The following is a 26,270-nucleotide window of genomic DNA, read 5'->3' on the forward strand; positions in this document are numbered from 1 at the left end:
GTAGAAATACAATGTTCAGCAATAGCGGACTTGCTTGGCAGCAAAAGGTGGGTGTAACGTTGATGTTCAGTGCAGCGTTCTTTTACGGTGCGTATGGTTTGACCTATGTAAGCCATACCACATTGGCACGGTATCTTGTAAATTCCGGCCTTTCTTAGTAACAGATTGTCCTTAACTGATCCCACAAGGTCCGCAATCTTTGATGGTGGGCGGAAAACCACTTTTACCTGAAATTTTCGGAGGATTCTTGCTATTTTAAACGAAGTGTTGCCAACGAAAGGAAGAAAAGCTAAAGATTGTTCCGGCATGTTCTCCTCTTTATTCACTTCCTGCTTCTTAGTTTTAACTGTTAGTGCCCTGTTAATCTTCCGGATGGAATACCCATTTTCACTGAATACTGTCTTTAGATAGGCGAGTTCTTGAGGTAAGCTATCTAGATCTGAAACAGTATGAGCTCTATGAACAAGTGTTTTAAGGGTACACGGAACGCCCTATGTTTACAATGTTAAATTGAGCTAAAAGGTAGGAACATTTTCTCATTTGTTATTTGGACGATACTCTTGATTATTTCACAGAACGCAGAGATATGTTCTGCTTTTTTGCTGAATTATTAATTTTGAAAAAATAATGTATAGTTTTTCAGATATTTTATTTTTTGTAAATGTTAAAAAAAGTTATACATTTTAACAAGTATTTTAAAATTTACATCCATTAATACAAAATAATTCCACATATCTTTTAATTCAGATATATTAGAAGGTCTTAAGGAACAACTACAGAAAATTTCATCTTTCTACTATAAATAGGCCCTGAGAAAATGTACCTTATACACAAAAAAAACTAAAGTTACGGGAAATTAGCTTCAAAGTTTTTACTTCAGTACAAGCCTGCTCCATAGCTTGTATCATCAGAATCGTCCAACAGCTTCCTCTTGATGGCTCTGCTATGCTGTCTAGCCATCTTTGAATATACTTTTATGGCATTATCTGAAGACCTGAGCCGCTCCTTGTCCAAACAAAGCATAGCTGCGGCAGTTCGTAGTCCTACACAGAGCCCCAACTTCTGCAGAACTTTGCACTTTGTTATATTGCCCTGATTGAATGATGAAACAGCATCATAAACGCCAAAGTGAAGTGTGTTTATACCCACAAACACAGTTTTAGGTAGTCTATTCGATATCATATGGTTCACACACTAATTTGGATTTTGAGTCCGGCCATGAAGACATTTCTTTAGTAGACTAATATCTGCGAGGTCTCGGAATATTGGTTTTATTTCATCCATTATGGCAGGTGATGAGGGTGATTGTATTGTTTCTTAGTTACCTTGCCTCTGTTGTACTTGCACCAACTATCGTCTCCTTTTGGACATAGCCCATGTTGGGGATTCTCATTGTTTGAAGCTGTATGAAAAAACAGAGCCCAGACTGCTCTTCTCATTAATTCTGCATCTGCTGTATTCTGTCTTATTGCTAGACCATAGCACTTCTGAATATGATCTATTGTAGCATCTGTCAGTCTATTTTTCCCATCTATAGTTTTTCCATCGCTCAATTTCTTGCCTTTCATGCTAGCCTTGAGCCGTCGAAGTCTTGATCCCATCCTTTTCTGAACATGGCCAACACACTCCAGTTTGGAAATTTTCACATCGTTACCATAGGGTCTCAGTTCCTCAATTTCTTTGAAAGCCTTTGAGTCACCATCTCCAAGATAATTTATGTATCTAATGTTGTACCATTTTACTGAGCGTTGATAAATACTTCTTACACCAGCAACTTCCATACCACCACTTGAACCATACTAATTTGCCATGCACTCCTCTTCATGTTTAGTTTTCATTTTCTCCTTGCATCTGCAATGCTTGGAAAGTATTGCCACATCAACTACCTTACCAGTGTCCACACTTGTAGCTGTTACTACACCATTCAGAGATGTGTGGCCTGTCTTCTGCCAGCTTCCATCAAAAGCTATGGACAAGTCTCTGCTATTATTATTTTCAACAACTGCTTCCTCAACAGCATCTTTCATGTTTTCCTGTGCCACATCTTCTACAGCAGAGCCTATTGCAATTAAGTGTTTGTTAAATTTTGAAGGTGGAGGAGGGAGGTTTCCTCACACCACACAACATGGCACCTGCAGCCCTGCCCTTTCCTATACACCGTAATCCATAAAGCAGTCTAATGTTTATATCGTATAGTTTACCTGTATCTGTAGTAACATGTGAGGAATTGAAGAAAATAACACTGTGTTTGCAATAACTGCACATCAACTCTAATTCACAAGCTAGTCCTACGTGTAAGTTTGTTTTCAATAAACACCACATTTTCCACATTGTTTGCAGCACACATTGTTCTCCAAAATGTCTGATAATAAAGAGGTGTTAATTACCTCATATTTTGTAGTCCCAGCATTTAGTTTCTTGTATTCTTCTTCAATTCCAGCTAGTTTTCTTCTTGAAGCAGCATCACTCAATGTATCACTACCAGTGTTGAGGTTAGGCGCTACTGGGGCGTCAGATACTGATGAAGATGAATCAGACGAATTTTTAGTACACTTTACTTTCTTGCGCCAATGTACACGCTTTCTAAATACCTTCAGACTAGGTCTTGGCATGTTGGAGGAAAGAAAACTCAATGACTTCTCCACATACGACTTTCACAACAATGACATGGATGTACTCACAAAGGAAACAATACAAATGATGCAGAATCTATTGTCAACTGTCTAGCAGTGTAGCCAACAGAAAAGCTAACTCTCTTCTGCTCAATTATATCTCTGGCAAGGCTGTCTATATCAGGTATATTTCGCGTCTCATATACAAGGTGTGGAAGATCGTGTGTCGAAATTATTTTAAAAAATTATTTAAAATAGTTCTATTCACATCATCCAAATATTTTATACATGGTATTAAATGGGAGAGTCTAAATTTTTCGAAAATGCATTTACTTAAAAATCGATTTTTTCATTGAAAAACCCATTCCGTATACCCTTAAGCAAACTCATGGTTTGCAATGGGTGATGGCAACTCGATGCTTGCAGGTACAAATCAGTATGAGTGGGTTTCCAGTAAACTGAATGCCCTAGAGAACCATCATTCTTCCTTCGAACCAGGACATCCAAGAAAGGCAAACAACCATCTTTCTCTATTTCCATGGTGAACAGGATGTTGCTATGAATGGAGTTGAGGTGATGTAGAAACTCCATTAATTTATCTTCTCCATGAGGCCACACTATGAAAGTGTCATCCACATACCACCAAAAAACTGTTGGCTTCAGGGCAGCTGATTCAAGCGCTCTCTCTTCAAAATCCTCCATAAAAAGGTTGGCCACCAAAGGAGACAGGGGACTACCCATGGCGACACCGTCAGTCTGTTCAAAATATTCTTGATTAAACATAAAATAAGTTGAGGAAAGAGTGTGCCTGAACAAAGCAGTGATATCAACGGGAAACATGTTACCAATCAGTGTCAAAGAATCTGCAAGAGGAACTTTTGTAAAAAGTGAGACCACATCAAAACTTAATAGAAGGTCTACACTGCTAAGACGAAGAGCCCCAAGTCTATTGATAAAATCAGCTGAGTTTTGTATGTGATGTGAGCACTTGCTTACGAAAGGTCTCAGTAAGGAAGCAAGATGTTTAGCTAAATCATATGTAGGAGCTCCAATGTTGCTCACTATTGGACGCAGAGGAAGACCCTCTTTATGAATCTTTGGAAGGCCATACAGTCTTGGAGGTACACACCCATGTGGTCTTAACCTCTTGATGGTCTCTTGCGCTAAGGAGGAGGAATTTAATAGTGCTGAAGTTTTTCGTTGCACACGTCCTGTAGGATCGTAATCAATCCTCCTATAGGTAGAGTCACTTAGCAGACCATACATCTTATCTTTATACACACCACGAGGTAACAAAACAGTTGCATTACCTTTGTCAGCTTTCAATACCACTACGTCAGGGTCCTCTCTCAGATTTCGTAATGCAGCCCTTTCTGCAGAGGTTAAATTACTGCGTTGAGTAGGAGGCTTCAACAGAGCACGGCAAGTTTCCCTTCTTATTTCGTCTGCAGCATCCAAAGGAAGACGTCGTACAGCTTCTTCAACACCACTCAAAATGCTTATTAATGGCGGTGCTGTAGGTGTAGGTGCAAAATTGAGTCCCTTGCTTAATACAGGCAGCGCAGTGTCGTCCAAATTCTTCTCCGTGAGATTGACAACGGAACGTCGTACCATTATCCCTTCTGGCGACGGCTTCTGTGGCAACAGTCGATCAAATTTTCATATCTGCCGACAATTAGCATCATGTGGATCCACTCGAACTTGGCCGAAGTCACTCCATCAACCCAGTCCCATGATACAGGAGAAAGATACCTTGCAACCTTCAGATGTAACTGGTAAAGTTCTGCTGAAATAGCATCTAACCTTCGTCTTGTATAGCAAATCCTCTCCTTGACAATAGCATGACTAGCCTTCTCAGTAATCTTCCGTGCAGTGGCGGTCTTAATGAAATGAGTCACTCTAGCAAATTTTGGTATAATACCATGGTCCCGACATCTCAATAAAAAGGTTAATGAACTTAAAAGCTTTGCTCTTTTACCACGTAGCTTCTCGAAACTTCGGATATGTGAGGCCATCTCCTCCCCGTAAAGGCGTCTGATGTGAATTTTAAAATTTTCCCGGCAAATTGACTGTTCAAACAAATTTCGGGCTTGCAGCCGGTCGTCGTTCAATACTTTGCACGATATTTCAACTGGGCACCTGCCAGTCATCTTCAGGTAAGCCGTCGCAGACTGGCGAAAACGTCCTCCGTTCCACAATCTATAGTGTACTGTAACTATTCTGCGCATGCGTCGAAAACTTGATAGTTGAACCACACTGCCCGCCGGCAGCACCGTCGTTGGTGGAATAGTGGAACTCAGTCGCCCTCTGTGTTTGAACAGTCAATTCGGGGGACCTAAAGATAGTAGGGTCACCACTGGCGTCTTCATCTTGGTTTTCAAGGGAGACACCCTGCCCGAGAAGGTCAAGGTGATGATATATCGATGTGATGTTAAACCTTACGTCCCTCCTCCCATGCGCTGCTTTAAGTGCTAGAGGTTTGGGCATATGTCATCGAGATGTGATGCCAACCCTACCTGTCAGTATTGTGGACGTGCCTCCCACCCCAACGTCCCGTGTTCGCCTGTTTGTGTCAACTGCAGACAGAAACATTCACCTTGCTCGTCAGACTGCACGGTTTATCAAAAAGAACGGAAGGTTATGGAATAAAGACCTTGGACAAGCTCACTTACACAGACGCTAAATGCAAGTACGACCGACTTCACCCTGTACGCATATGATCGACGTTGGTGCCGCAGCTTCGATGTCGCCATCCCTGGCGACGAGCCCCCAAGCTCAGCCGCTTTTTGTGGGCCGTCCAGCCCGGCCATCTATTCGTGCCCCCCAGGTAGTTGGGGGAACACCCTCTTCCGTTGCTCTCCTGTTTTCAACATCGAGAGTAACAACCCCTCCTTCTTTGGGGACTTCAGTCCCCACCTCTGAGCCGGAGAAGTGCCCGCCTCCTCCGGCTCCCCTCGCGCGGAAGGGATCGCTTGGTGCCCTCCCTTCCACGGTTACTGCCTTTCCAGATGTCAGCCAGTGGCTTAAAAAGCCACCATCTGAGGGCCATAGGGCTTCCAGGTCTTCCTCGGTCCATGAGACTGGGTCAGAAAAGCCCACCCAGCCTGATAAACTGAAGGACAAACGGGACCCTACCAAAAAGAAGAAAAAGCAAACGGTGAAGGACATAGAGACAGAAAAGGAGTTCACCACTGCACCTGAAGATGATGTGGAGCATCTAGCGTCCACTCAGGAGCTAGATGTTGCTCGACCCGCAGCTCCTATGGAAGTTGATCAGGCAACTTCGCCATTGGTGGCGGCGAGCGCTTTGAAGGCGTGACCCCCCAGGTTCTGTCATGTCTTCACAGTCGGATACCATTATCCTTCAATGGAATTGCCGTTTTTTTTTCCACCACCTTGCTGAGTTGAAACAGCTTTTGTGCCGCTTCCCTGCCACTTGTCTGGCCCTACAGGAAACCTGGTTTCCTGTTGGGCGGACCCTTTCCCTCTGTGGCTACTGGGGTTACTATAAGAACCATGTCAGTGTTGTCCTAACTGCCATCTGCTTCACGTCTACTGTGCAGCGAGCTACCATAATTTAAGTATTTACTGTATTTTTCTTACTCGTCACTTCTTCCGTGTGTTTTTACTTCTAGGAAGCTTTAATCGTCGAGTGCTATTAATAGTGTTCCATAGGTTTCGTGTTTGTTTTGAATACAGTCAGAGAGAGTCCCTTTAGTCAACCATAGTGCCAGTAGTGCTAGTGTTTGTTTTCAATACAGTCCAGAGACAGGTAGTGCTATTTTCATTGTTTTCTACAAGAAGTGGCTAGCAATCACAGTTTAGTCAATAATCAGCCACCTTTAGTGAATTAGCAGTCGAGTTAAAAGTTGATTAACTCTCTTCAGTAAATTGATTCCTTAGGATGGATAGGATGTGTGACTGCTGTGTACGATCGCAGGAGGAGCTGGCCACTGTTCGCGAACAGCTGAACGTGCTGATGGCCGCGGTCAGCCGTCTTCAGGCTGCTGCCTCGGAGTGTAGTGGCAGTGGGGAGTCCGGTGCGTCGCAAGGTTCACCCCAGGTGTTACATGCTTCACCCACTGTCCCTGCTGTCGAGACATCTTCGCGGGTACCGGGCGCGGTTGGGCCACCCTCTCCCCAAGGGGAGTGGCGGGTTCAGTGGCGTTTGCGGCGCACGAGGCGGAGGGTCAATGTGGACGCTGGCCGTGTGGCATCGCCCGCTCTGCCTGTGAGTGGACATGTGGCTGCTCCTTCAGCAAGGTCCGAGCAGGCACACGGGGGGAGGGGTTTATTAGTTATTGGGAGCTCCAACGTTAGGCGGGTGATGGAGCCCCTTAGGGAAATAGCGGAAAGGTCGGGGAAGAAGGCCAGTGTTCACCCTGTCTGCTTGCCGGGTGGTCTCATCCGAGATGTGGAGGAGGCCCTACCGGCGGCGATTGAGAGCACTGGGTGCACCCGACTGCAAATTGTTGCTCATGTCGGCACCAATGACTCCTGCCGTCTGCGTTCAGAGGTCATTCTCAGTTCATACAGGCGGTTGGCGGAGTTAGTAAGGGCGGAAAGCCTCACTGGCGGGGTGGAATCTGAGCTAACTATTTGTAGTATCGTTCCCAGAACCGATCGCGGTCCTCTGGTTTGGAGCCGAGTGGAAGGCTTAAACCAGAGGCTCAGACGATTGTGCAGAGATCTGGGGTGCAAATTTCTCAACCTCCGGTATTGGGTGGAGAAATGTAGCGTCTCCCTGAATAGGTCAGGCGTGCACTACACGCCGGAAGCGGCTACAAGGGTAGCGGAGTATGTGGAGTGCACATGGGGGTTTTTAGGTTAGAGAATTCCCTCCCTAGGCCCGACAAGATGCCTCCTGAGATGCGGCAAGGTAGGAGTAGGCAAAATGCAACAGGGAATAACAATATTAATGTGCTAATAGCAAACTGCTGGAGCGTCTATAGAAAGGTCCCAGAACTGCTCTCATTAATAAACGGTCACAACGCCCATATAGTACTAGGGACAGAAAGTTGGCTGAAACCATACGTAAACAGTAATGAAATCCTAAACTCAGATTGGAATGTATACCGCAGAGACAGGCTGGACAGTGAAGGGAGAGGTGTGTTTATAGCGATAAGAAGTGCAATAGTATCGAAGGAAATTGACGGAGATCCGAAATGTGAAATGATTTGGGTGAAGGTCACGGTTAAAGCAGGCTCAGACATGGTAATTGGATGTCTCTATAAGCCCTTGGGCTCAGCAGCTGTTGTGGCGAGCACCTGAAGGATAATTTGGAAAATATTTCGAGTAGATTTCCCCACCATGTTATAGTTCTTGGTGGAGATTTTAATTTGCCGGATATAGACTGGGAGACTCAAACGTTCATAATGGGTGGCAGGGACAAAGAATCCAGTGAAATTTTTTTAAGTACTTTATCTGAAAACTACCTTGAGCAGCTAAACAGAGAACCAATTTGTGGAGATAACATATTAGACCTTCTGGTGACAAGCAGACCTGAACTATTTGAAACAGTTAACGCAGAACAGGGAATCAATGATCACAAAGCGGTTATGGCATTGATGATTTCAGCCGTAAATAGAAATATTAAAAAAGGTAGGAAGATTTTTCTGTTATTAAAAGTGACAAAAAGCAGATTACAGAGTACCTGACGGCTCAACACAAAAGTTTTGTCTCAAGTACAGATAGTGTTGAGGATCAGTGGACAAAGTTCAAAACCATCGTACAATATACGTTAGATGAGTATGTGCCAAGCAAGATCGTAAGAGATGGAAAAGAGCCACCGTGGTACAACAACCGAGTTAGAAAACTGCTGCGGAAGCAAAGGGAACTTCACAGCAAACATAAACATAGCCAAAGCCTTGCAGACAAACAAAAATTACGCGAAGCGAAATGTAGTGTGAGGAGGGCTATGCGAGAGGCGTTCAACGAATTCAAAAGTAAAGTTCTATGTACTGACTTGGCAGAAAACCCTAAGAAATTTTGGTCTTATGTCAAAGTGGTAGGTGGATCAAAACAAAATGTCCAGACACTCTGTGACCAAAATGGTACTGAAACAGAGGATGACAGGCTAAAGGCCGAAATACTAAATGTATTTTTCCAAAACTGTTTCACAGAGGAAGACTGCACTGTAGTTCCTTCTCTAGATTGTTGCACAGATCACAAAATGGTAGATATTGAAATAGACGACAGAGGGATAGAGAAACAATTAAAATCGCTCAAAAGAGGAAGGGCTGCTGGACCTGATGGGATACCAGTTCGATTTTACACAGAGTACGCGAAGGAACTTGCCACCCTTCTTGCAGCGGTGTACCATAGGTCTCTAGAAGAGCGTAGCGTTCCAAAAGATTGGAAAAGGGCACAGGTCATCCCCATTTTCAAGAAGGGACGTCGAACAGATGTGCAGAACTATAGACCTATATCTCTAACGTCGATCAGTTGTAGAATTTTGGAACACGTATTATGTTCGAGTATAATGACTTTTCTGGAGTCTAGAAATCTACTCTGTAGGAATCAGCATGGGTTTCGAAAAAGACGGTCGTGTGAAACCCAGCTCGCGCTATTCGTCCACGAGACTCAGAGGGCCATAGACACGGGTTCCCAGGTAGATGCCGTGTTTCTTGACTTCCACAAGGCGTTCGATACAGTTCCCCACAGTCGTTTAATGAACAAAGTAAGAGCATATGGACTATCAGACCAATTGTGTGATTGGATTGAGGAGTTCCTAGATAACAGAACGCAGCATGTCATTCTCAATGGAGAGAAGTCTTCCGAAGTAAGAGTGGTTACAGGTGTGCTGCAGGGGAGTGTCGTAGGACCGTTGCTATTCACAATATACATAAATGACCTGGTGGATGACATCAGAAGTTCACTGAGGCTTTTTGCGGATGATGCTGTGGTGTGTCGAGGGGTTGTAACGATGGAGGATTGTACTGAAATGCAGGAGGATCTGCAGCATGGTGCAGGGAATGGCAATTGAATCTCAATGTAGACAAGTGTAATGTGCTGCGAATACATAGAAAGATAGATCCCTTATCAATTACCTACAAAATAGCGGGTCAGCAACTGGAAGCAGTTAATTCCATAAATTATCTGGGAGTTCGCATTAGGAGTGATTTAAAATGGAATAATCATATAAAGTTGATCGTCAGTAAAGCAGATGCCAGACTGAGATTCATTGGAAGAATCCTAAGGAAATGCAATCCGAAAACAAAGGAAGTAGGTTACGGTACACTTGTTCGCCCACTGCTTGAATACTGCTCAGCAGTGTGGGATGCGTACCAGATAGGGTTGATAGAAGAGATAGAGAAGATCCAACGGAGAGCAGCGCACTTCGTTACAGGATCATTTAGTAATCGTGAAAGCGTTACGGATATGATAGATAAACTCCAGTGGAAGACTCTGCAGTAGAGATGCTCAGTAGCTCGGTACGGGCTTTTGTTAAAGTTTTGAGAACATACCTTCACCGAAGAGTCAAGCAGTATATTGCTCCCTCCTACGTATATCTCGCGAAGAGACCATGAGGATAAAATCAGAGAGATTAGAGCCCACACAGAAGCATACCGACAATCCTTCTTTCCACGAACTATACGAGACTGGAATAGAAGTGAGAACCGATAGAGGTACTCAGGGTACCCTCCACAACACACCTTCAGGTGGCTTGCGGAGTATGGATGTAGATGTAGATGTATATGTAGAATATGACAGGGTGTCTGGCGGTGTCTGTGTTTATGTTCTTGCCACTGTTCCTAGTGCCCCAGTGCTACTTCACACAGCTCTCGAGGCCGTGGCTATTAGAATCCGGGCAGGAATGGAGCTTACCATCTGTTCCCTCTACCTTCCCCCGGGTGAGGTTGTCGCTCTTGCCGACCTAGCTGCCTTGTTCGCCCAGCTCCCCCCGCCATTCCTCCTTTTGGGGGACTTTAATGCCCACCACCCTTTATGGGGTGGGGCCCAGATCTCGGGCCAGGGTAGGAACGTTGAGGCTGTCTTGTCACAGCAGGACATTTGCGTCCTTAACACTGGTGCTCCCACACATTTTACCTTGACTCATGGCACATACTCGGCCATTGACCTTTCTCTTAGTAGCCCAGGTCTTCTTCCATACCTCAGTTGGAGGGTCCACGACGACCTCTGTGGTAGTGACCACTTTCCTATCCTGGTTGCTCTTCTTCAATTCCAACCCCCTTACCAGCTGACACGATGGTCTCTTCGTGGAGCTGATTGGGCAGCCTACACCTCAGCTACTATGGCCATTGCTCCGCTTCCTGGTGACATTGATTTGGCAGAGGACGAGGTCACTATGGCCATTGTTTCTGCTGCCGAGGCAACTGTCCCCTGCTGTTCAAGTACCCTAAGGTGTAAGTCAGTCCCTTGGTGGACACCAGAGATTGCAGAAGCTATCTTGGACCGCCGGTGAGCCCTGCACCGACACCGGCGTCATCCTTCCCTAGAGAATCTGGTTGCCTTTAAACGGCTGCGGGCCCGGGCTCGGCGGTTAATCTGGCGGAGCAAACAGGACTGTTGGGAATGACATGTTGCCACCATAGGTTCTCACACCTCCCCATCTCAGGTGTGGTCGCAGGTTCGGCGCATTTTTGGCTTTCGCTCTCATGCATCTGTCCCTTGCCTTGCTCTTCAGGGTACACTTTGTAGTGACCAATCGCCATCGCTGAACATCTGGCAGAGTACTTTGCTCGTATTTCTGCGACAGCAGGCTCTAGCGCTGAATTCTGCGCCACTAAAGAGCAGGCTGAGTGTACACAGTTGTCATTTCTCACGCACCATTGGGAACAATACAACACCGCATTTAGTGAATGGGAGTTCCAAAGTGCCCCTACAGCTTGCCCCGATACCTCTCCAGGTCCAGACCAAATTCACAACCAGTTTGTTCGCCATCTCTCGGCGCACTGTCAGGGTGAATTACTCACCCTGTTTAACCGCATCTGGACGGAGGGCGTTTTCCCAATTCGTTGGCAGGATAGCGTTACCATCCCAGTGCTGAAACCTGGTGCAGATCTGCTGGTGGTTGATAGCTATTGCCCTATCAGCCTTACCAACGTTATGTGCAAACTCCTGGAACTGAGTGTGAGTCGGTGGCTCATGTGGATCCTCGAAGCTCGGGGCCTCCTAGCCCAGCAACAGGGGGGCTTCTGTCAGGACCGCTAAGCGATCGACAATTTAGTCTCGCTAGAGTCGGCTATTCGTACAGCTTTTACTCGGTGAGAACATCTAGTTCCAGTTTTCTTTGATCTTCGGAAGGCGTACGATACCACCTGGTGCCATCATATCCTTCCTACGCTGCACGAATGGGGCTTACGGGGTCCACTTCCGATTTTTCTACGGAGTTTTCTCTCCAATTGCTCCTTTCGGGTCGGAGTTGGCACTTATTTTAGCTCTGCTCATATTCAGGAGAACGGTGTCCTGCAGGGCTCGGTTCTCAGTGTTCCCCTCTTTTTGGTGGCAATTAATGGTCTTGCAGCTGCGGTGGGCTCATCAGTCTGTTCCTCTCTATATGCTGATGACTTTTGTCTTTATTACAGTTCCCCAAGCATCAGTGTCGCTGGACGGCGGCTGCAGGGAGCTATCCGTAAGGCACATTTTTGGGCATCCAACCATGGTTTTCAGTTCTCAGCCTCTAAGACCTGAGTGATGCATCTCTGTCGTCGTCAAATGGTCCACCTCCATCCAGAGCTCTACCTTGCCAATGAACTCCTTCGTATTGAGGAGATGCATCGCTTCCTTGGCATGCTGTTTGATGCTCGGCTCACTTGGACACTTCATCTTCGCGAGCTTAAACAACATCCTTCGCTGCCTCAGCCACACCGTTTGGGGGGGGGGGGGGGGGCTGCACGAACAACCCTCCTACTGCTCCATAAGGCCTTAGTCCAGTTCCATATCGACTACGGGAGCGTGGTGTACGACTCAGCAGCACCTTCAACGTTGCAGATCCTCGACCCGATTCTCCATTGTGGCGTCAGACTGGTGACAGGCATTGTGGCGTCAGACTGGTGACAGGTGCCTTCCGCACTAGTCCGGTGACTAGCCTTCTTGTAGAAGCTGGAATCCCTCCCCTATGATTCCGCTGACAACAGTTGCTTGCATCATACATCGCCTGCGTCCATGCCTCACCCGACCACCCAAACCGCAGGCTCCTTTTTCCATCTTCTGCACTCCCCTCCCCATGACGGTGGCCAGGTCGGGTCTCCCAATCGCGGTCCGCATTCGTTCCCTTCACTTGTCACTCGAGTCCTTTCCCCTTCCTCCATCCTTCCGGCCCTCTTCTTCTACCCCTCCTTGGACCCTCCCTCGCTTGCGGCTTTGCTTAGATTTGTCCTGCGACTCCAAGTCCTCCGTTCCACCTGCCAGTCTTCATCACCAATTCCTGGCTCTTGCCTCGTTTCGCAATGCAGATGTACTCTACACTGATGGTTCTGTGGTCAATGGACGCTTTGGGTTTGCTTTCATCCACAGCGACTACGTTGACCAGCATTCCCTGCCTTGTGGGAGCAGTGTTTTCACTGCAGAATTGGTTGCTCTTTATTGTGTACTCGCTCACCTTTCCTCCTGCCCTGGGGAGTCATTTGTCATATGCAGTGACTCCCTGAGTGGATTGCAAGCACTCGACCAGTGTTTTTCTCGTGACCCTATGGTGCGCGGTAGTCAAGATGCTGATTTTGCTCTTGTCGAGTGTGGTTGTTCAGCGATGTTTCTGTGGACCCCGGGCCACATCGGCATTCCAGGAAATGAACGTGTTGATCGGTTGGCCAAGCAGGCCACCACTTCGCCACTCCTGGAGCTTGGTCTCGTGGAAAGAGACCTCCGGTCAGCCCTACATCGTAAGGTCTGTAATGTCTAGAGCTCTGAACGGTCTGTCTTGAACACGCCAAATAAGCTCCTCATGGTCAAGTCGTCCACGGCTGTATGGAACTCATCCTTGAGGGGCACGCATGGGGTCTCAGTTGTTCTCTCCCGTCTCAGAATTGGACATCCGCGGTTGACCCACAGCTATCTCCTATGTCGTGAGAACCCGTCCAAGTGTTGCTGTAATGCAGAGCTGACAGTGGTCCATCTTCTGATGGACTGCCCCCTTTTAGCCCCCTTGCGGCAGTCCTTTAATTTACCAGCTGCACTTAATTTAATTCTAGGTGACAATGCCTCTATAGCTGACTCAGTTTCACATTTTATCCGTGCAGCTGGGTTTTATCACTTGCTCTAGTGTGGGCACTCTCGCACGATTTCTCAGGCTACACCCACTCCAGTAACTTTTAATTGTGATGTGGATACCAAAATAGTGTCTTTTATGGTAACAAGTTGTGTTGGTACCTCTATCAATGCTTTTCAGCTGGAGCTTCTTCGTTTGTAGTTGAGTGGTTGACCTTTTACCTGATCCATCAACCACTGTAGTCTGTTTTACTCTAGTCAACTATTTGCTCTGCTCCTTTTAAGTGTCCTCTGTTTTGTGTTATTGTGGTGTTCATTTTAGCTCTGTATCCCTTGGTGTTCCCTCCCTCTGGGTGCAGAGGTTAAGCTTTTACTGTATAGGCCTTTTACAAATATGTCTGTTTGGAACAGGGGACTGATGACCTCGATGTTTAGCCTCCATCAAACCCCAAGACCAACCAACCACACATGTCAGCAACTGATTTTTTTGGAATTAGAATTACTACATCTTCTTGAAGGCTGATGGTATTTCATGTGTCTTATGCATCTTGCACACCGGATGGAAGAGTTTTGCCATGCCTAGCTCTCCCAAGGCTATCAGTAGTTCTGACTGAATATCATCTACCTCCAGGGCCTTGTTTCGATGTAGATCTTTTGGAGATTTGTCAAATTCTTCTTCCAGTATCACATCTCCCATCTCTTCTTCACCTACTTCCACTTTCCTTTCTATAATATTGCTTTCAAGTTCATCTCCCTTGTATAGACCTGCTGTGTACTCCTTCCATCTTTCAGCTTTCTCTTCTTTGCTTAGGACTGGTTTACCATCTGAGTTCTTCATATTTGTACAGCTGCTTCTCTTTTCACCAAAGGCATCATTAATTTATCTGTAGACAGTATCTATCTTGCCCCTAGTGAAATATGCTTCTAAATCCACACTTTTTTTCTCTAGTCATTCCTGCTTAGCATTTTTGCATTTCCTGTCAATCTCCTTTTTTAAACATTTGTATTCCCTTTCACCTACTTCATTTACTGTGATTTTAAATTTCCTCCTTTCATTAATTAAATTCAATATCTCTTGTGTTATCCAAGTGTATTTCTACTAGGCCTCATCTTTTTAGCTGTCTGAACCTCTGCTGCCTTCACTATTTCATCTCTTAAAGCTACCCATTCACCTTCTGCTGCATTCTTTTCCCTTGTTCTACTCAACTGCTGCATAAGGATCCTTCTGAACTCTCAACAACCTCTAGTTTTTTGAAGTTGTCCAGGTCCCATCTCCTTAATTTCCTACTTTTTTCCAACTTGGAATTTAAATAAATTTTTCAAAGGGAAACTTAGAACTGCTCAGAGAGCTATGGAAAGGTCAGTGTTAGGTCTCATTAAGAAAGATGGACAGAAAAGTGAAGACATATGAACAATAACAGGAGTAAAAGATATTATAGAATGTGTTAAGACTCTAAAATGGCGGTGGGCAGGACATACTGCACGAACAAAAGATGGAAGATGGACAAAATCAGTTTTAGAGCGGAGTCCCAGAGAAAAACGAAGACCACCAGGGAGACCACCTGATTGCTGGGATAAGAAACTCAGGGAAGTTGCAGACTTCAACTGGCAGAAGACAGCAGCAGAGAGAGATGCATGGAAACACCTCTCAAAAATGTATTTAATAATTTAAAGAGGCTGCATCTTGTATAGATTGAATTAGCTGAACAATAAATAAATAAATAAAAACCAAATGTTAGGAATGATTAAATTATACTCGGTGCAACATTAGCTGAGTGTGTCCTCTTTCATTCCTTTCCGCCAGCCCATATTCAGATGCTATTTTCCTTCTCTTCCTTTTCATGCTATCGAATGCCAGTCCCCCATCACAATTAACCCTGTGGCGCATAGCATTCACTACAGTGGACAGCTGTTAATGGTCGTTTCTTTGGCATTTTCAATCAGTCCTGAGGCTGCAAATGCATACAGTTCACTGCAGTGGGCTCTCCCTACTGGTGTTGTGTCCTGCATGCATTTTCAACTTCATGACTGATTGAAAATGCCAGAGAATTGACCATTAAAAGTTGTCCACTGCAGTGAAATTCATGCACCTCAGGGTTAAATTTTTGTCTTCTTTAACTATCTGAATAATTTCTTTTCATCTCATCATACATTTCTTCAATCTCTTCATCGTCTGAAACCTTTACTACTGTGGTAGGCATTGGCTTCATGTCTATCTTGGCTATGATAATACATTCACTATGCTATTAATAGTAGCATACCCACATTCCTATTTTCTTATTCATTATTAAACCCACTTGTGCATTACCGATATTTAATCTTTTATTTATAACCCTGTATTCACTTGAGCAGAAGTCCTGTTCGTCCTACTACGGAGCTTCACTATTTCCCACTATGTCTAACTTCAGCCTATCCATTTCCCTTTTTAAATCTACTAATCTACCTGCCTGATTAAGAGATCTAACATTCCACACTCTGATCCCTAGAATGCCAGTTTTGTTTCTCCTGATGACGACATCCTCCTGAGTAGTCCAAACCTGGAGATCCGAATGGGGACTATTTTACCTCCAGAATATTTTACCCAAGAGGACACCACTATCATTTAACCATACGGTAGAGCTGCATGTAGTCTCCCCTTGCTTTCAGCCATTTGCAATGCCAGCACAGCAAGGCCGTTTTGGCTGATATTACAAGGGCAGATAGGTCAATCATCCAGACTGTTGCCCTTGCAATGACTGAAAAGGTTGTTGCTCCACCTCAGGAACATCATGTTTGTGTGGCCTCTCAACAGGTACTCCTCCATTGTAGTTGTACCAATGGTACGGCTATCTGTATTGCTGAGGCATTCAAGCCACCCCACCTACGGCAAAGGTCCATGGGGGTACATAGAACATACCAACCATCCAATAAAAGTGTAGAACATACTGAACAATAAAAGCAAGATGAATTTGAAAAGTCAAAGTGTAAACAGATTTTTCAAAGAATAAATATGTTTTCATAATTTGCATTATATTCTTCAGCATAAATGTCTTGTGCTACATGCTTTATAAAGTAGCCTACATTCTCCATACCAAATTGAATTGAAATTGGTTCAGCTGTTTAATCATGAAAATGTAATAGACAGATTCGCTTTCATAATTATTTGTATGGATTATAGGAAATTAATGTGAGAGTAATACCTGGCTTCAGAAATGTTAGAATGTATGTGTCACATTGTTAAAGTATGTGTTTATTATATACTCACACTGCAAATTCCTATCTTTCAGTTTGTTTTTGTGCCTCCTACTGTGCAGTCATCAACCACAGTCCATGAAGAAATGAGTAGACATTTACCAACTCTTTTACGTCCTGCAAATACAGATTTCCTTGTTGTCAATAAATTTATGCATCATTCAAGTTTCTTTTTTGATGTGATGGTGAAAAGTATGGCACAATATTTGTTGACCACTGGCCGAATAAAGGTAAGAAGACTTGACACTTTATTTTAAATAATAGCCATCATAAGTTTCCTTATTTTTGTTTTTTGTGCTAAACCAAATTCTAAAACTAAACTAAACTTCATAAAATTTTTTTGCGCGGACTTAACTTAAATGTTTCATCAGTGTTTCTACTATCACAGAATTTAACTAGCTGTAAACGGAATGATTTATTCCCTTATATGGATAATAGGATACTTCATTGGTATATTACATTAATAGTAGTCATGGGTTTTATACTAAAATACCAAGTTGAGCAAAAGATAACATACAAACTATTGCTCGTGCGGTAGTCTGGCTTGCATAGAAATACCCAGGATTCTAATTGATAGCAAAAAACTGTATCTTCTGAATAGTCACCAACAAGTGACAGAAGTGCTGTGAGTTACTGTTTAAACAGGCTTGCTAGCTGTCACTTTTCACAAGTGACTGTGAGCAACAGACCTTGCTGTAATGGTTGTAAATTTCAGCTGTAGTGAATGCCAAAGTTAATAAATGTTCTTGCATGATCAGACATGCTAACTTTTATGAACCAAAGAACTCATAGTGAACCAGTATCATCATAGCTAATTGTATCCACATGTAAATTGTACCTCATATTGCTCACTGTGTGGAACTTGGAGGGGAGAGGGTAAAATGTTATATTAAACACATCAAAATTATGATGGACACATTTGAAGAAGTGGGCTATGCAAGCATGAACAAGAGTAGAATACGTGAAATACCTGTGGAACTTATACACGGGACCATTCTACAAGTGGCAAATTCCATTTGGTGGATAACTGAACATCTAATTGGTATATTGCATAAGTGGGAAAACTGGCAGGATTTATAGTACAGGGGCAGCAGTTTAGAGATACCTGAAGTGCTATCCTAACAAAATTTAACATGTGCAGGAAATGGGATCAAATATTGTTGTGTGATACAAAGCAGGATAGCATAGGTCAGTATGTAGCAAGTCCTATCCAATAATTAGTACCACTGCTGTTTGTTAGTAATTGTATCAATAGTCTTTTCCGCATGATTGGTCTCCATTGTCTCCAGATGCTACATGCTACATGTTAATCATGTCCGTCACCAGTGCTTCGACTACCTATCATTGTGCTCAGAAATAAGGTATATCTTTTCTTCATGCTCAGAAATAAGGAATATCTTTTCTTTGTGCTCAGAAATAAGGAATGTCTTTCCTACAATTCTTCCCAACTCTCTCAAAGAGAGATTCCATGGTGTAATGCCAGCTCTGCTGTAACTTTTGCACAATGTTTCACATGAGCGTAACCACCAGCCAGCTGTCTACCAGAATGTTTGACCGCTACATAATGTGAGTCCAAGGGCAGACTGTTGACCTCTCAGTGGTAAAAGAAGCTCAACTTAAATGACTGTTTCACAACCCTTACAATCTGGATCCTCTCTGCCCCTTTACACTGCAGTTCCACCTTCTCTAAATTAACCAGACAGGAATTGTCCTTACAACACATCTTCAATCTTACAAATCTTTTGGCTTCAGTCTCTAGTAGCATTGGTCCCATAACCTGTAATTTACATCTTCTTCTGATCTAGCCCTCCCTCCCCTACCTTCCAACCGCTCCTCCCTTTCATCGAGTGCCACATGGACCTCCCCCTGCCTGTACCAATGCAAGCTCACTAGTTACACATTCTTGTCTGATTTCCAGTATGCTGCCCCCTGCCAACCTTCAGCTACCCCTCACTCGCATCACTTTGTTTCCCTCCCTACTCCTTTTTTCCTCACACCCCAGTCAGGCTGGGAGAAAGTTGTCAGCTGAGAAACTGTGTGTGTGTGTGTGTGTGTGTGTGTGTGTGTGAGCGCGCACACGAGCACATGTGCGCGCATGCACACACACACTTGTGCTTCTGAGTTTGCGTTTCTACAGTGTTCCACTGTTGTCAGTCTCATAAAAATAACCCCATGTCCAAGGTAGGTTCCAAAGGTTTCGGCCTGACTATGCTTTTAAAGTTGTCAAAATAAAACAATGATGCTATTTTTCAATGTAATCATCTTTTATTTCAGTACATTTTTCACATCTGTGAATTCACAATTATTTGCTTTTCAGAAGGTAATCTGATTCTTTCTCGGCAAAATGTCCCCTTTCTCGGCAAAATGTCCCATTGCAGTAGATTTCACTTTGTCATCATCAAATTTCCGTCCTCAAAGATCTTCCTTCAATTTGGAGAACAGATGGTAGTCACTTGGGACAAGATATGGACTATAGGATGGGTGGTCAGTCCCTTGGAAGCCACATTCCTTTACTGCAGCCTTCACAATTGCTGCCATGTGCACTGGCACATTGTTGTGGAGAAGACAAACACCATGTGACAATCTTCTTCGCCTCTTTAGTTTGATGGAGTTGTGTAATTTGTGCAGAAGTGAAGCATAGTATTGTGCATTCATAGTGGTATTTCTTACTTTGAAATCAACTAAGAGAATTCCTCTGGAATCCCAGAAGATTGTTGGCATGATCTTCTTAGTGGACTCAGTGATCTTCACCTTCCTTGGTGGAACTTCACCTGTTTTATACCATTCAAGAGAGTCAACTAACTGTGCTGCTTGAAACATGGAATTGACTGTTTGTTCCCTTCTGTACATGAAAAATTAGTCCTCAGAGAAACAAGAGCCAGGTAAACATGGGAACTGAAATGAAATGTTCCTATCAGGCAAGAGACAGATACATGTAGAAAAGTGGAAGACTCATTGCCTTGGTGGAGGTGGAGGATGAGCAGCAGCAGCATATAAGAGGACAGCAGAGACTATAGGCAGGTGAAGCACTAAAGAAATGAATTGACCCATGATAGAAATGGAAGATATCTGTATTACATCCAGACTTAGAAATCATAGCCTTATAAGTGACCCAACTTACAAAACAGAAGCTCTGAACCTCACAATGAAATTATAGATGTTGTTTTACCAAGTGATAACAGCAGTGGCTTGATGCAGGAATGTAATGATAGTATGGGATCAATAATATGTAGTTGTGGATGAGTGCAATCTGTGGTACACACATTGGATTAACTGAAAAGATACCAAACAAGCTAACACATTTTCATATGTCTATACTTGTACTGGCTGAAGAAAATTGGGAAGTAGTGCTGAATGACAAAATTTTCCCTTTTTCTTCTTTTTGAAATAATTTACTTACACTTTGTTAGAGAATGGTTTTGTGATGCCAAATGAGTACATAGCAATAGGAAACAAGGACTGTAAGGGCAAAAATTGCTGAAGAAAAAAGTGGTGACATAATGCCAAGCCACGCAGCATCAAGTATTGCTGGCACTTTGTGACACTGGTGGAAACCATGCTGGCCCCATGTTGAACCTAGGATCCTTGGAGACTGGCTCGAGCATTGGGCGATAGCACCCACTGGGTGGCTTCACATCAGTGGATCCAGTTGAAAGGCTGTAACTATTAAGATGAGCTGAGGGTTCATAGATCAGTGGCTTCACTTAGTTGGTGATACTGCTTGAAGAGAATGGAATAACTGAACCATACATTTAACTAATGACAGGCAAGGAGTGTGCTGGTCAAACGCATGATGCTGAAGGAATGCTACTACTGGCTGGGCTGTGAGCACTTATTCTCCCTCCAATGTTATAATTGTGGCTGTGGGAACGCTTTTTTTACACAATGTAACACAGCAGTCAACCAATTACAGCAGAATTTCGCATTGTAGGGTGCTGTGCCAGTGTTTTCACAGTGCCCAGCTGCAGATTTCCTTAGCAGCTGGCCTGTATAACTCTTAGATGGTTATGAAGGCCTGCATGAAGCTCAGGCCACAGTGCTACTTACCCCTTCGGAGAGTTCGATTCTCCAAATTCCAGGCTGCTCCTGAGCTTGTGAACTATTAAAACAGTATGGTACTGCTGCGCCTACAGTTTTCCCGTGCCCCTGTGGTACACTCTTTCCCATGCCACTTGTTACACTTTATCCATTGTCTGTTCTTCTTGCCCATACACTCCATCATGTGGTATTCTGCAACTGGTACACCTGGAATGTTTCATCACTTTGGTTAAACTTTGTGGTCAGTCCATTGGTTTGGAAGGTAACGGACTGGGAGAACAGGTGGTGGATGGCTTCTCACTAGTGATGGAGACAGGCCACACAAGTGATTACAGAGATTGACAGTTTCTGAAGTTGAAATTCTGATTACTATGACTCATTGGTGGCACCCTCTGCAGTTTTATTGAGCATGCTGAAATGACTGTTCTGCCCTCATATGCCCATCCTGTGCTGTTGACAGCTTGCTGAGGGAATTAAGTGTGGCAGGATCAGCAGTAGCATTCAGGTATGTTAGATTCTTTGCTGGCAGAATTTTGAAAGGGTTGTTGGGTATGTACAGCATAGAGTACATTATGTTCAGAGCCCCTCCTGGGGGGGGGGGGGGGTCACGGCTCTTTTGTGGGGATTGTCCACGGTGCACACAGGGCCCCTCGCCCATTCTTCCTCCCTGGGTTGCATCTCTTTCCCTGTGCCCCACCCTCTACATCCTTGTTCCTTCCCCTCTGTCCCCTCCTTTCCCTCTCTCCGAGTCCTTATTTACATCAGTTGACTATCCATCTGTTTTTGTTTCTCTTGCTTTTTCTTTTTCACCTTTCCTTTTTGGCGTTTTTGGTCCTCTTTTGGGGTTTGACCACCTCTCCTAAATTTTTCCCCATAATGTGAGCCAGCTGAGGAATAACACCTTACGTAGTGTCTTCGGCATGTAGCCTTACCACCTCTTCCATCTTTTCCTGGACTCTGTTGTCCTTTAACACTATAGTCAGCATGGTAGCAAGTGGTGTGGTTATGTACTCTTTGATTGAACCACCTGACAACACAGTGACTACACTTCTGATACCTGAGTTGTTACCTCCCTGTGTGTGCAGGAGTGGGTGCTTGTCACTCTGCAGCATTGGAACTTCCGGCAGTGGGTGTCGTGCCAGACGGCCCTTGCTATGGCTGGGTGGCAACCAAGGAGAGAGCCTCTGATCAGAGTGAGTGGTATTAGGTGGGCGTTTCTAGTATGTAACACATTAAGCTTCAAAAAACTGGCAATTCTTCTATGGACTTCTCTTAAGTTGGCAGTGGAGCTTTTAATACTGCTTCTTATGATCCTGTGGCCTTCCCTTCCCTGGCTACACCCTGGGAGGAGGTCCAGGCTGGGAGACTTTGAGTGAAACTCTTTCCCCACTACCTGGTCTGCACCAGGACTGATGGGGACACTTTCACCGCCACCAAGCTATTGTTTTGTGTGGAACCTATTGAAGACAAATTTGGTAAAGTGGACTCTCTGCGAAAGATGTGGTCAGGTTTTCTGTTAATCAAAACTACTTCTGCTGCCCAATCTGCTGCTCTTCATGCCTGTGACCATCTTGGCAACATCCTCGTGTCTATTACTCCTCACCAGCCTTTGAACATGGTTCAAGGTATCGGTGCCTTTACTCTGGCATTTGAGGGTTTACCCTCCTGTAGAAAACTAAGATAATGGTGTATCGGTATGAAGTGAAGCTTTACAACGGTATATCCTGCCACCCATCATTATTAATGGACTTGTGACCTCTGTTGGACCGTTGGTCACCACTGCTCTGTATGTGAGTGGTCTCTGTATCTGGGCTAGTTCCCACTCAGTGTGGCAAGGAGCACACTTCCACATAAATGCTCACACATAATTTTCAATTCCGTCCGGGGAAGAAAATTGGCCTTGCCCTTGTCAAAGGAACTATCCTGGCATTTGCCATGAGCAGTTTAGTGAAATCACAGAAAATCTAAATCTGGGAGGCCAAATGGGGATTTGAATCATCAAATTCTCAAATGTGAATCCAGTGTGCTAACCATTGTGCCACCTCGCTCAGTCTGTACATCATGATCTGGAGCTCTATCTTGATGCCCAAAGCCAGACTGTGGTCCACCACTTCCATTTCTTGGTTCTTCTTTTTGACAACAAGTTTACTTGGTTGCCCCGTCTCCTCCTTCTGAAGATTGGTGTTTCTGTAAACTCAATGCCCTTCACTTCCTTGCCCACACCTCTCGTGGCGTGTATCGTTTGACTCTTCTTGCCTGTATCGGGCCTTAGTTCTGTCCTGTCTGGACTGTGGTTGTCAAGTTTATTGCTCAGCTGCTCCTTTCCCATTGCTTCTCTTGAACCTGGTCCATCATTCATAGTAACCGTTTGGCCGCCAGTCCCTTTTGCATTAGCCCTATCAATAGTCTTCTGGTTGACGCTGGTGTCCCCCTCCCCCTTCCATTTTGTCGGTCCCAGCTCCTGGTTTCCTGTGCCATTGCTCTTTCCCTGCTCACTCCTCCTATTCTATTCTTTTTCCATCTTTGGAGCATACCCAGGCCGTTTTCTGCCCACTGGTGGGTTTACTGGTTTGGGTCCGCCTTGGTTCTCTCAGCCGCTATTTCCATCTTTTCTCTTGTCCTGTACTCCATGTTCTCTCCCGAGCACCCCTTGGTCCGAGATTCAGTAGGGTCTCTTGTGGTGTCCAAAAGTCTCCATCACTCCAATGGTGTTTCTTGTTTGTCCCTCCTGCTCTAGGGGGTGTTTCAGGATGCTATTATACTGATGGCTCTAAATCTGTCAATCACATGGGATATGCCTTCACATCTTCTGTTGGCACAGAACACCACCTCTTGCCTGCCACATGTGGGGTTTTTACCATGCAACTGATTATCATCTATCAGGCCCTCTACTCTATAAACAGTCATCCCTTACTCAAGTTTTGTTGTGTATGGACTCTATGAGTGGCATTCAAGCTGTCAGCTTGTGTTTTTCCTGCCACCTCTTGCTCTCTGCCATTTGCTATCTTCTCACATATTTTGACTGTACTGTTAGTTTGGTTGTTTTCTTTTGAGTTTCCAGCTATGTGGGTATCCCTGTTAATGAGCTTGCCAATCGTCTGGCTGGGGGACAACCATCTACCCCCTATTCTCTGTGATCCCTCTAGGGGCGGATTTGCACTTTTACATCCGATTCCTTTTTGATCAGTTGTGGTCAGACTTTCGGGGGGCCACGCCCTTGTCTAATAAATTTCATGTATTCTTCGCTCCACCTCTCCCTGTGGGAATCTACCATCTTCTAATCAGCCATTCCAGGTTGACCCAAGGTTTTTTACTCCATAATGAATTTTAACACCCCGCTCCCTCCCCTTCCCTCATGGTGATCCATATTTTGCTGGACTGCCCCTTCCTTTTGGCCTTCACACTCAATATGCCTTTTCACCTTTCTTGTCCTGGGTGTTAGCGGATGACACTCGAATGGTTATGTTGGTCCTCAGTCTCTTAGCAAAAGTGGTTTGTCGTGTCAGATTGAAGTACCTGAATTTCTTACTGGAATCAGAGTCCCTCGGTTAGCAATGGTGTTGGTTGGGAGGCCTTTGGCCTTGCCTCCGTGCCGGTCAGGTCCCCCCCACCTTTATCCCCTATGTTTTGTCTAGTCATTTGTACTGTTTTGTTTCCTTTTTTCTTGTGCCTTCTTCCCCTGGTGTTGTTCCGTTCTGTCATGGTCGTGATATGGTATTGGGATGCTGACACCCCAACACCCCTGGGGTGCCCCTGTTCTCACACTCTCTTTGTCCCTCCCTCCTGTTCTCTACTCTTCCTGCAGCCCTGATCTTCTTGTTGCCTCTTTGTTTGCCCATTTTCCCACTCATCGACTGAACTGTACTGTTGGTGTTGCTCCTCACTCTTTGGCCCCCTCAACTCCCCTCCCCCCTTCTCCTACCCCTCTCCCTCAACCTACTAACTAACCATTAGGTTCAGAACCAAAGGCCCTGTCATTGTCACTAGTAGCCAAAACGTCCATCCCAAAATGTCACATTGAGTCCTGTTTTGCAGTACCCCAGTGTCTCCATTCCATTAATTTTGTTCTCATTGTGGTCTTGCTCATGACAGATGATGATAGCTATGACTGAGTCTTGTGTTAAGTACACACCTTCTTGTGTTAAGTACATACCTTCTGAAGTGACTGGATTGCAAGGTTGTCCTATGGGTATTTGCCTAGGTGTGTTCTCATACGGAATTGTCCATTTCACCTATCCCAGTGACAGTTTGGACCACTGTGGAGGGCATACAATAACCTCTTCCTCCTGGCATTGGCACAGCTCTTCTGCTGCATTCAATACATAAGTCTTCCTAACAGGTATAACTAACATAATCTCCTTTGTTTCAAGAAGGATAATTTTCCATGAAATCCCCCCACCCCCCACCCCTCCGCCACACACACTTCACCAGACATGGGTGTATTACAAAGCATTTGTATCTTCTGTTAGCACCTGCTACTCCGATCACCCTCCTCTCTTCTCTGTTGTGGTGTATCTCTTGATTTTAGTACATATGTGCAGACTAGGTGGGAGCAGCGTGTTCACTTTGTCATGCCATGTTTCCTTTCTTACCCCCCAACCTCCTTTTTTATTGGGACCAGTGTGAATAATGGTGGTAAAGCCTCTGGCACACTCTGAAATGGCCGAATGCAATCTGTGTGAGTAATGGTGGTAAAGCCTCCAGCACACTCTAAACTGGCCAAATGCACTCAACTTGGATGACTGTGGTATGAGTAGGGAACTGTAATTTCGTGTTAAGTGGTGAAGTCTTCTTGACCACGTGGTACAGACCTTGGTAGCAGCCATAAATGATTTTCCCATTGGGGTGTATGGGCCCAGCAACACCACCTTTTGCTGTATGTGGTATTTAAGCAACTTGGCATTCTGTTGCCCCATTTGCTTCTGCTGTTCTCAGGCCTCCGTGTTTGTGTTTTGCACTTTACGCCATGCTGGTGGCAAGGTTTTCACAAAATTCTGCTCTGTCTCACTTCCACTGTGGGTTTCAATATCTCGTAAGGTGAAGGCAGCATTGAGTACCATCATACCCTGTGATGTTGGTGGGAAGTTTGGAGGCGTGACATTGAACCCAGGACTCTTGGAGTCTGGCTGGAGTGTAAGACATTAGTACCCACTGGATGATCTTGCCTCAATGGATCCATTTCATAGCCCAGAACTATGAGGGCTAGCTGATGGCTCGTAG

The 26,270-nt window shown here is 44.7% G+C and overlaps 1 protein-coding gene across 1 annotated transcript in view; it reads left to right on the forward strand.

The window, feature by feature from the left end:
- LOC126262335 (dedicator of cytokinesis protein 9) overlaps positions 1-26,270 on the forward strand; it is a 356,303-nt gene that overhangs the window by 177,601 nt on the left and 152,432 nt on the right. Inside the window, exon 19 of the mRNA XM_049958894.1 lies at positions 17,048-17,242. Within this exon, the coding sequence (XP_049814851.1) occupies positions 17,048-17,242 (195 nt within the window). The remainder of the gene's footprint in view (positions 1-17,047; positions 17,243-26,270) is intronic.

The sequence above is a fragment of the Schistocerca nitens genome, chromosome 6, assembly GCF_023898315.1.
Source record: "Schistocerca nitens isolate TAMUIC-IGC-003100 chromosome 6, iqSchNite1.1, whole genome shotgun sequence".
Classification (NCBI taxonomy): domain Eukaryota; kingdom Metazoa; phylum Arthropoda; class Insecta; order Orthoptera; family Acrididae; genus Schistocerca; species Schistocerca nitens.